Genomic DNA, 12,653 nt, shown 5'->3' on the forward strand with positions numbered 1-12,653 from the left:
TGGGAGAAGAACAAGAGTGTACTGTAATTAGTACAGCTCTGCAAGGAAGCAGATGCACTGTATTATTTCATTCATAGATAGGATTTTTTGTTCTCTGCTATCCAGAACATGAAACTACAAATGCATCTACACAGGAATCTTGCTTTGTTTTGTAAACACACTTGGAACCACAAAGCTGAAACTCTCAAAGGTGTTTTAATGGAGTTAGGTGCCCCTTATCACCTGTCCTCACTAGCTGCCAGAAACTAACAGACTCCAGGCTGCCTTGAAAACTCAACTGTCAGTTTTACAGAGACACATTTTAAAAGTTCTTATCTATTTACACACAAGGGGAAAAGCAAACAATTCTGCATTACAACTGGGTATGAAAACATGGTTACAGCCATCAGTCCAGAATGACTAATTTCCCCCTCCCTTTGCAGTACTTTGTAGTTTATGTTTCAGATGGGGTATAATTTCAGAAAGGGCACAGCTAGCATGCAAAGTAGAAAAATTCAAATGCTCAGCAAAATAATGAATCATCAGTCACCCTCATGTTGTATTAGTATTACGTGCACAGCATTACATTTGCCACATTACAATGTTCCTTTTTTTATATACCGTTATTAGGGATCTTTTCAATAGCAGGACTATTCATTTTGTCCTGAGGGTGACCCAGCTCCCACTGACTTAGTAGCATTTTTCTCACACACGTTACTTGTATTATATTGAGCAACATTTCAGACACATCAGTTTTCTGCCAATGCTTCACTTTACTGAAAGGGGGAGGGCAGACAGGAAGGGAAAAAATGGGCTGTTGCCAAATGTTAGACTGTTTTATCACCTCCCACAAAATAAGCTCTGGCATGAAAGATACTACTCTTGGCAAAAGGGGAGGGGGAGGAAGGGGAAAGAGTCACTTTTGCTTGAAGAATTTTGACTTCCGCTGTTGCACAGTTCAGGCCTCTGCATGTGCAAAGGCCCATATATGAAAACCACATGACACTAGATGAATGTGCAGTGAGTAGCTACTACTGCTGTAAAAATACACAAACCCAGTGGTCAAGCCTTCCTTCTGGAAAACAGCGCTTTGCATTGCTAACTGTAAAGCAAGTCAGGCAGGCTGTGCTTTCATTCCTGCATCAGGTTAGTTTTAAAAGCAAAACAAACTGAAATAGTTATTCCTTTCATATACGTATCAGGCCACATCACTGCCACCTTTACTGCTGTTATTTTTAACTTTTTTCACTTCCCAGAAAACTTCTGGAACCTGAACTCAGGACGAAGTGAGGATTCTGCAATTCAGGAGGATTTTCTATCCTTCATGTATCGGAAAACCAAGACCTAGTCCTCCTATTCTTTCAGTTTAATTAATTGGTGTACTATGACACTTAACTTTTCTTCCTCTCTTCTCTACTTTTCCATTAGAAGGCACTGTGCTTCTTTTGCTCTTAGTTTGTTAAATTATAATCTATATTGCTTCACAGCCTGCTGTGGATAGCAGACAATAGCAATGTGAGTTCAGCACTCCACCCTGGGATTGTTAAACTACTAAATTTTACCTATAACATAGAATAAAGACAATGCCATCTCCCCTTTGGAGTGTGCCTTTTTTTTTCCCTACCTGTTCCAGAAATACAATATACAGTCAGGCAGAAAATGAGGGTTGAAACAAAACCAGCGTGTTAAGAGAAGTCAAAAAGAAGCTCCTATAAATGTCACAATTTGATCATTTAGTAGTGAACTTCCTAAAAAAGAGAATCAATATACAGAAACAAATAATATATAAAATGATACATTAACATACAGAAAGAAAAAGGAGAAGAGGGATAGAAGAAAGTACAAAGATATAGTAATCTTACATACAGAAAACCAGCAGCGACAAAAGTCCCTTGAAAAAAATCAGGCATGAAAGAAGAGAATGAAACAACATAGATGCCAGCCCACCTTTTTTCTTAAAATCGAAAATCCACAACTTATTTGCAGATAGCAATCTCCTTGCTGCTGTGACTTTCACACTGAGCAATTAAAGTCTGCAAGTAAGGAAGACTCATCTGCTGCATGAAGAATTGTTTATTAAAAGAAGTGTAGGTAAACTGTTGCAAGACAGAGCTTTCTTTCATACACCTGAAGTTCAATAACTGAAGGTTTTTCTCTATTTAAAAGAACATGAACTGTCCACTTTGGGAAGCTAGCCTGTAACATGCATAAAGGATAAAGTGGAAATTCCAAGTCACTGCCATGTTAATTTGTGTCTGGAGCCCGTGCTGGCGTCAGTATGAAAGCAACTACTTTTGCCTGGAGCTGAACTCTGCTGCAACTGCAGTATAATGCTTACGTGTAATAATGTAATAACACCTTCTTATTAGTTAGGAATCATTTTAATGGCAGAATATGACAAAGCATTTTGTTTGTTGTACTTGTCTTGCAATGACAGCATGCAGAACATGCATCCCAGCTGGCTAAGTGGCTATGAACTACATGAAGACATGCATAAGAAAAAGATTTCCAATATTCGTATGAAAAGGGGGAAAAGTAAGAAGCTTTTTTTTTTTTTTAAAGTCCCAGCCTTAGCATTAATGTGGATCCTATTTTAAGAAGCACTAAATATTTTGTCCTTATGATGAAGTGAGGAGAAAAGCCATACTTTGACCTTCTAAATAAGCAGACTTCAACACATTTAATCAAAAACCAGGCTCAAGTTCTCTTCCTCTTGAGTGGAACATAAAGTAAAACCTTCATTTTCCAAAATCCTTTTAAAATGCTCTCTCGGACATGAGATGCAAGAAAATCCTCGCTCAAATTAGCTCAAAAAGTTAAAGATAGTCAGGGATTGCTACTTGCAAATATGAAAAAATGGGATGTTGGGCACAAGATCTTCAGTAGGAACAATTAAATTAGACTGATTTTCTGCAGATCTGTAGAACAGCATAACGTTTACACATTTTAATCTAAGGATGATATATGTAAGATTCTATTAAGTTTCTAAGGAATAAAGGAAAAAAAATAAACTTTGTCAAGGAACTAGCATAACCAGGCAGGGTTATCTAAAATAATAAAATAAAATAGTAATAATAATAAAAGAATAATCAAAAGACTGGTGTCCTTCAAACGCTCCCAGATTTTAATAACTATTTCTGTCCTTGATATTTCATTTATACTAAACTGAAGTGACAGTTTTAGAAATAAAAGAGTTCTGTTTTCTTCATGGAAAAACAAATACGCCTCATCATAATGTGTCTACTTGCAAGGCAGGCTGCAGGACAGGTAGAACTCTTCAGTCTCCTTTCCAAGTCATGGCACAGCCTTTGAAGAATGGCAGAAACAGTGCCAGGTAGTAACAACTGACCGAAAAAGTCTGAGCTGTATTTTGGTTTTAGTTGCTTGGGGTTTTTTTTCTCCTGCAATGTGAAGAACAGCTCTTGTAGGAGGAATACAATTATCAGCTTCTTTCAGATAGTGCCAAAATTCAACAGCCATGAATTAAAATAAGGCACTGTGTCTCCCCCGTTGTGAAGAGTTGCAATAAAAATAGGCTTTGATGTCTATCTTTGGATGTCAAATAAGCTTTCCTGTAGCATACCCCATGGAATATTTATCCCCTAAATAGCAGTGCATTTGCAATGTCCAATGTGTTTGAAAACTCTTATATAAGCCTTTGAAAATATTATCAGCTCATTGCATCATGAATTTTGACCTTTAAAATCTCTGCGTATAGAAGTTAGTCAGAAAAATGTCTTGTAGGATAAATGAGCAGTACAACTATTGTCCTAGGGTACAACTGAATACCAACTGTTGCAGAAAATCTGTCCTGCATACATATAAATGCTAACAGGGAGAACAGGTATTTATGGACCTGTTGAACTAAATGCATTAATTAGTCTAATGTTTACAATGTAGAAATACTGTATCCCCTCTAAAACCCAACCTTGCATTTCATTTTTATAATTTACATGTCCATCTGAAAAAAAAAAAGTAGGTCAAACATAGTAAAACTCCCTTGTAATATTTCACTAACACTGTTGACAAACATCAAAACTACAGACCTGAGAAAACAGTAGATATGACTGATCTTCTAAATGCTGCTTCAAGTGAGGGAGTCTGACAGTGAGCCTGTACTACTACACTCACACTAATGGCAAACCATGACATGGGAATCCGTAAACATGACAGCAAGCACATCAATTTCATGACGGTTAACAAACCTATACACCTTTGCAGGTGACAATTAAAATCATGAGACCTGCCATTTTTGTACCTGACATACGTATGTAGTTGAAAAGAGATGGTGTTAGCAGTCAGAATTCAGGAACTCAGTCACATTACAAAATACTGAGTAATAACAGCCAAATCCACTGAGAGGTACACATCAACATGTATCAGCCTGTGGAGAGATCTAAACTTGAAGTCTGTTCTGAGACGCTGTTCCGGATCCTCCTCACCAGAAAAAAATTACAGTAATGAAATTAGACTTGCAAGGATGAGTATGGGATATGAAAAGCAGCATCCAGAGGGACAAATTCAATCAAGGAAACATATACTTATGTATTAAATAACTACTATTACCACTGGAGTTTCACATGCACATCTGTGTATTTACCTGAACAATAATTTTAAATTTCAAGTTAAAAAAAAGTATAGGTTTTCTTTTCACTTATCAACAACCAAGTTGTTTACAGAAACATTGGCTAAATAGTTTATAAAATTAATTTTTTTTTTGTGAAGGAAAACACAAACTTTTTAGGGGTCTCTTAAAATAAATTACAAAAAGAAGTGCTGCAAACTCGGGCATCAACAGCTGAATGGGATTAGATTCAATTAATTTAGTAAGCACAGATGGAGGCATTCCTACTTCAGTACGTATGCAGAGATCTTCACAAGAAAGCTCACAGCAACATAAGGGGCTGCTTTTAAAAGATACCAAAAAAAAACCCCACCCCACCCAACACACTGTTCAGACTGCAATGTCAAATTATGTCACTCTGTTCATCCAGCATAAGGAGGCAAAGGATCCCATCAAATTAGGAAACATGAAAATGATAACTCACTCTTTAAAGTGATGTTGATGAAGTTTATGATAATTCTGCAGACTGGCTTATGATATGGTAGCATGTCTCAAGGGAAGGTAATATAGAGAACCAAAGTATGAAGCAACATTGTGTATTTCATGATACTGCAATTTCGTGCGAATTATGGGAAGGCTCGCTGCTTTCTGATATATAGTGCTGTTTTTACACTTAGAACAGTGAGATTAAAAAAAAAAAAATCCATAAAGAAGTCATATATATAATTGCTGGTGAAGGACACATTCTTGAGCTAATATTCCTTCCATAGGGCTACCAATGTCTCTTCCCCAACAACTGCTAATCCCCATTACCTGATGGTAAGGGCAGGTAACACTAAAAGTACCAGCAGAACCTCAGATATACACTGGCCTGCTGCAAACAGAACATAAATTTTTCCGGAGTTTTATATTTTTCTGAATGGGTGGAGCCACCTTGTGAACATTTTACCAAAAGAAGAGTCCCTCAGTCATGAAAGTGAAATAAACCTTGGAACAGAGTGAAGTATTCTCACTCTGCCTTGAGGCTGCCTACCTATATAACACTAGGATTGAAGAAAGAGTCAAAAGCAGGGGGTGACATCTCTTTGTTATTCACCAGAACTTTTATCAGAAACTTCTGGACAGTATCTTTGAGCAAAAAATAAATTAAGCAGGTATGATTTAAAGACGGTACTGTATTTATTTACAGCTCTCTTTTCTATTAATTATTATGCTTGCTTAATATCCTGTTGAGTTATGTAGCAGTGGTACTCTTTCTGGAGATGTTTTGAGAGGATGAACTTTTGTTAACAGGAAAGATAGCATCTATGAAATCACACAGGCTAATTTTCTGAAAAAAATATGTACCTTTTATATATCTATATATATCTATAGGCTTGGAGCAGGAACAGGTGAAATTAAAGGGTCACTCAAGGCTAATTACAAAACAACACACTGGTGTGACTGAAATTTATATTTTGGTATGTGTCCAGGACAAGCATTTACAGGCCAAGACAGATTCTCTCTTCTATTCCCACAAACACTTCATAAACCAACTACAATAAACCCAAATATTAACTTCTGACACCACCGGAGAGGGGATAATTCTGTTCACTTAGATGGCATTGTTTTCTTCTAATGTCAGCCTATATAATTAAGAAAATATCAAACTGTAAGATTAAATGAAATATATATTAGTCTTTTGTCCAACAATGCTTTTTTGATGCTTCTTCAGGACTGCAGGTAGCAGTGTTATGCTCTTTAAACCAGTATTTTTCAATCTGCTTTTCTGCTAGGTTTCTTGCTCTGTTAACCTTGTCACAGTATTATTGTTCCAACAGACCATAATGGATAAGCAAGTAAACATAAATTGTTTACTTGATTAAGTACCCCTGAACACTTTTAGATGTTATGCATTAGCATTTAGATATGTTATTAACTGCTACAGCTGTAATCCTATAATAGGAAGGAAAAAAAAGGAATGACAGTACACCTTAAAGCATACAAAGCTCTTCAGATACAACAAAATATAGCTTCTACCAGCACATTAATAAGATTTTCAAATGACACTCTTTTTTCAAATTAAATAACTGAGTTGAAACAGACATGTACATGGAACTTCTGCATAATAGAGTTAAAAAAAAAATCTTGTAATTAATCTCTTAACAGCAACACACATGCTGTCAGCAGTTGGTAATTGAAAGTTCAAATTTTTGCAACAGCATCATCATAGTGGCATTGATCGACAGTTTTAATACAGAATTTTGGTAAGGCAAAGACAAATTGGCAGGGGGGCACAGGAGAGAACAAGAGAAATCCCTATATACACAGCGTATCAGAAAGAACACTTCAGTGAAAAAGAGGTTTTGTACAATCTCAACGGTGCACTGAGTTCTCATCCTTAATTTTTAGATTGAAAAAGAAAGAAAAGCCAAGCAAAAAACCATATTTTTACAGTTACTTTCTCCCATTCAGTAATAAGCAGCCACAATGAGTGTGCTCAACTGTGCTGTCACCTTCCTCTTGCTAAAGCAGTCTATTTTATCTTGGTTCTTAATTAAAAAAGAAAGAAAGAAAGAAGCAAAAGTAATTCCATCACAGGAGAACTGGGAAAGCCTTGTTTTTCTTTAAGCCACAATTACATGTTGCTTCAATCATAGTCAAATTTTCTTTCTTTTCCATGGGGATTCCCCCAGTGTCTCAGTGCATCTGTTCCTATCATTAGAGCATTCAAGTCTTTTTCCTCCACCTCGCTGCTCATTTTCATGAAGCTTGCATGAATTTAATCCCCTTTGAATCACATTCAGACAAATTTGTCTATGCTTCAGAAGCTAAGGGTGGTGGGTAGACAGACAGAAATTTAAACTTAACACACAAAAGTCTGTTTACATAGAAAACCACACTGGCCAAAGGTGTGATTAAGTATTCCTTACAACAGGAAAACTAATACCTATGAATGCTTTCCACTGAAAAAAAAGCAGAAGACTTTACTTTTAGTTTCTAAGCTGTCATTGAAAAGGTTGTTTGATAGAATGGCAAGTCATGCGGCATTTCAGTTCCAAGTTTGGACGTTTCAGGAAGTTTTGACTGTGTAAGAGAAAAAAAAAAAACCCAACCCCTCAAAGCCTTCCAAAATTTCAAGTGGTCTGCACCAAAAAACAGCAATGCAAACATAAGGCAAACAAACAACTGAAAAATATGCAGAAAAGCAGAAAGAAGAGAAAAGAGAGGGCAGAAGTCCATACTACGTACACATCTTACAGAAAGGAGGTACAAAATACATAAAGAGAAACAAGAATTAGATTTCATATAGATTATTTTCCTGGGCCCAAACATTATCAGAAGAATTCAGCAGTCTTCCTTACACAACCTGCAGTATCTTGGCATTGCTCTAAAGACAGAGAAGTGAAGTACCCCTTTATGCATCATGGGATTTTGTTTGGGTTTTTGAGTAGAAGCCATGAGACCTGCTGAGAGATACATTGGAAAGAGACTTTCTGTTGTATCTTGAAACTCCTGTTTAAAGCACCTCCAGAAGCACCTGTAAAGGCATTAACCTCCTTCAGCTCTTTGCAACTGTAAAAGCCATTTCAACTGAGACAACAGTCATACTGCTCAGGACATTCAGATTTGTCATCTTTAATTTAATTCATCAGTACTTATTAGGAAAACTTTACCTGGGGGGGGGCAAAAAATCTGTTATCACTTCTGCTATAAAAATAATCCCTGATATAATATGTAAGTATTACATTTCCTAATATAAAGCAAATAAACCCTTTCGAAGAAGTGCATTTGGACTCAAAATTGAACACACATTCTAGTGGAAAACGGAACTTTTAGGTACTAAAATATCTCTGCACCAAATATAAACCTACTTGAGGAGTGGAAAATCTTTGAAAATTTTAATAGAAGCAATAAATTGTCAATTCTGTTCTCTTACTAATTGAATACTTGACATTGCTTATGACAGAACCACTTGACTGAGACACAGCTTCATAGAACAGAAACCAGCTGTCTTCTGACAAACAAGAAAACCTACATTTGCTGAATACCATGTCATGTTTGCCCATTTTTTCCTTTTTACTTCCCTTTTTAAGATAAAGTTCCTTTTGTACTGAAAAATACAGGCATTTTCTGCTCCCCACTACTCCTTCATTCACTACTTTTACCAGTTCCTCTAACTCTTCAAGGACTGAGTAATAACTTGGTGAAAAATAACCAGCTAGCAGTCTTGAAAAACACTCCTAATAAGCTGTATGTTTACGACTGCTGCTCAGGCTCTCTTTTTTGCTTTAATCACATCTCCCTAAATGCTGCTCTGCATTATCTAGTTCTAATCCGTACCAAGCCAAGTCTACATAAACCCTCCTCACATGATACAGCCTCAGGAGCCGGCTCTGGCGCAGCAGTCACCTCTGTCTGCTTAACCACATTGGCAGCAGTTCCTTGCTTCATAAAACAAGTGCTGAGCACCCTCAAGGAGAGACGGTGTTGAGCTCCTTTCTCATATAAAATGCCATTTCCCCCTCTTTGAAGAACAATTACATTCATGATTGATAGAAACAGAGGGTAATTAAAAAAAACAAAGTTAAAAATACGGCATGTGCTTCAAGGTATCCAAAAGTATTTCTGCTCTCTTTTTAATGAGGCAAATAAACAGCATCTGTCTTCTCACTGGTATGGGCACGTTAGCATTAGTAAGAGTCAAGGAGCTGTATGGATACTGTATTATTACTATGCACGCAGGATTATCTCCCTTTATTACCCTAAACCAGAGATTTCTTACTGGTTACAAGGAAATTCGTGTATTCTCTACTTTGTGCCAGGACACTTTGAAGGAGGAAAAGAAAAGCCTGATGAATAAGATGCCAAACTATAATTCTATTAAATAATTTGAAGCAGAATCTCATAGTCAATTACATATTTAAAGACTGAAAGCAGGCTCACATTTGTAAACAAATCATTCATTCAGGCTTTGTTGCAAAGACTGCTCCAGGCTTTCTGTTTATCAGAGACAAAATGCAAAGTGATAAGTCCTGCATCACAACATTCTGTAATACTGAAAAGCAGAACTCCAGCAAGAAAAAACTAAGGTATCTACAACTCAATGCATCATTGTAGCATGGGGTTTTTTGTGGTTTTATTTCCCTGCCAGCTTTTCTCATGGCAGGACTGAAGTTCCTCCAGTGTGCCATAAAAACATAAATAAAACTTCAGCTGGATATATTATTTAGTGCCATGAAGAAGGAATGACCTCCCTGCACTGATGCAGAACGCAGAGGTAAGTACAAAACTGCAAGTGCCCAGAATCATCTTGGGAAAATTAGTTTAACACTGAGCATGCTTAGCAGCTTTCTTACATACTAAAAAGAAAGCCACTAACTATGACAGGGAAGGTAATCCTCATGAATCATACATACGAAGATTGTGACATGAACAAGTACTTGGTCAGGAGAAAAAATTGCCACCAAGCCCCAGCTGAAGAGGATACATCTAGACCAGCAAGGATGTTAGTTGGTTAGCCCCCATGGCAGAGCTCTTGGCTATGGGGCAAGTTCTTTTGTTTTGACATAAGACATGGAGAGAGCCACACACCTATGAATGCTGCTGCAATGTCTGCTGTGTTAGAGAACGTGTCCTGTTGTACTGATGAATTGAAAGTATGCAAACCTGGACTGCAGACACTACAGTTCCAATCTGATTTTGTAAGATAATCATGTGCAGGGAAATCACATAACTGACAACATATACTACATTTTAGGTTATTTCATTGACTGAATCACAACTGGAGAGTAGGTAAGTCTAAACACACAACTGAAGTGTAGATCTGCTAAAAACCTTATTTATTTTAGAATTATTTTGGAATATCTTCACAGGAAGATATAATGGACTTACTCATAGCTTTCCTTTACAATTAATTTATGGAAAGTAAAGAGTATTTGAAATGTTTTACCTGCAGTAAATCTGAATGCTTTATTCAGACAACTCCGTGGTTCTCCTTTGCTGACTGATGCTAATACGAAGTAGTTCTGTAGTTTTACTTGATGCTTAAAACAAATAAAAAAACCCCACTACTCTGTAACCTTATTTCTAGCAAAGCTAAAACTTGGTAAAAGATCATGGAATATTGAAGTCCTACAGCTAACTTGGTCACAAACTGGACAAGACTGACAGAAATTGAATTGAAGGAACTCTATTTCTACTAATGTGTATTCATCAGTAATTTTATTTCCTAAAGCTTGTGTAGATGCATTTTGGGACAACTTGTGATGGTTCTGTAATTAGAACTTCATCTTTGTTACACCCCAAACCATACCTCATTCCAAGATTTTATAGCAAAACATCAGACCTATGGAAGATGCCACATCAGTGAGATTTATTTCAACTTAATGAAAATGGAAGCTGCAAATATCACTTTGACCAAGTAACTCTGCAAGTCATTTTAGTTCTTATGAAAAAGCAGTTGGTCAAATTTTAATACGAGGTAAAATCCTACTGCCTCAAGATTGCTTTTAAAATAACTTGATCTTTTTGGTCAACATGCAGTTTAAAATAAAGAACTACATCTCACCACATGAGTAAGCTTACCAAATTTATATAGACACTGTGTAGTCCAGGATTCCAAATATTCCAAACAAAATTCAAGATACTCAAGTTCACAGTGGTTACCCTTCTTGACAAAAACAGACAAAGAAATGGCTGTTTTGCAGTATGACACATGGTAAAGAGATCTGCAAGCAGGCAAGACGACACAATACAGCACACTTCAGGTGTACAGGGTAGAGTACAGGCACACACCCAGATAATCTTCCAGCAAGACTTACTGGCAGAAGCATGGTATTGGACAGTCGTAACTAAAGTATATTCAAACACAACTCAAATCACATTCGAGCAAGCTCACAAGCATCTGCACAACCTTTCTTGAGACCTTCCTGTTTTTATCCTTCCTGGGTTAAAATTAGAGAGGGTCTAATCACACCCATAGGTGAAGTTCCATAGAAATTCACTTCAGAAAATCGTCATTTCGAAAGAACTTAAAGCAGACCATTCAGCACTATACATTTGGAATAAAGATCAACTTGAAAGTAGGTCTCTTTGCCTAGCACATCACAGTTTTCTGCAGCTGTTTTAGGCTACAGCCAAGTATTTCCTACCCTGATGTTAATGTAGTTTGGTTCATGCACAGACTAAGGCCTAAGCAAGTTTTTAATGCCCAGTTTAGTTTTGGAACATCACAAAAAATTCAAAGTATACTGTAACATTTTTCCTGTGTTTATGCTTTCTGTTTTGTGACCCCAATCATAATACATATAATAACAAACAAATATATAATAAATCCTATGGGCTTATCACACCCTTCCTTCACTGGAAAGGTTCAAGACTGAGCTACAAGGACACTTGACCCTTCTACTTTTTTTTTCGCAGAGTCCCCTTCCATTGCACACATTGTCAGACTTCTAGCAAAATGCTGGAAATCCTTGATGACGTATACAGCCTTTACCTGCTGGAACAGAGCATAGGTTGATCACGTTGATAATGCTCATCTGCATTCAAGGAAGAAGAAGAAATTGTGGTTGCCAAGGAAGCCGCTTCAAACAGAGATGGAATGCTCGGCACTAGATCCGGCTGGTGGTGCGAACCTAGTACTGCATACACAAACCCAAAGAAAAACATTAACAAATTTAATTTCAAATCAAATCCAAGAATCTTTATGCAAGTGTATGGAGTCATATAGTGCTCTCAACAGCTTCTTGAAGCTTCTTTAATATGTTTGAATTGATGAGATTGTAATATTCATGTGCCCATACCCATACTCTTTTGCTTTTCAGGATGAATTTCAGCCGCTTGCCAGTACATTCAGCAGAATACAGAGCAACCCCAAGGTCAAATATTAAACAGTGGTATGAATATCTGATGAATTCTTCCAAGTTCTGGGATTGGTCTCATGCTATCAAGGCCCAGTTTTCAGATGGGATTAGGTGGCTGGTTATCCTTTGAGCCTGGCTGCAGATAAGCTCTGAAAGGGGCAAAGTCTGTATCTCTTAAAAAAGACTCTGGGAACATGAAAAACACTCTATGAGACATGTTTGTTTAAAAGTCAGTGAAAAGAATAGCACTGGCTCTGGCCTTA

General features: G+C 37.0%; 1 protein-coding gene across 1 annotated transcript in view; it reads right to left on the reverse strand.

Annotated features, from left to right (window-relative positions):
• PIP5K1B (phosphatidylinositol-4-phosphate 5-kinase type 1 beta) overlaps positions 1–12,653 on the reverse strand; it is an 80,458-nt gene that overhangs the window by 10,586 nt on the left and 57,219 nt on the right. The window contains exon 12 of the mRNA XM_059833589.1: positions 12,024–12,168. Coding sequence (XP_059689572.1) covers positions 12,024–12,168 — 145 coding nt within the window. The remainder of the gene's footprint in view (positions 1–12,023; positions 12,169–12,653) is intronic.

Source organism: Gavia stellata, chromosome Z, assembly GCF_030936135.1.
Source record: "Gavia stellata isolate bGavSte3 chromosome Z, bGavSte3.hap2, whole genome shotgun sequence".
NCBI lineage: Eukaryota > Metazoa > Chordata > Aves > Gaviiformes > Gaviidae > Gavia > Gavia stellata.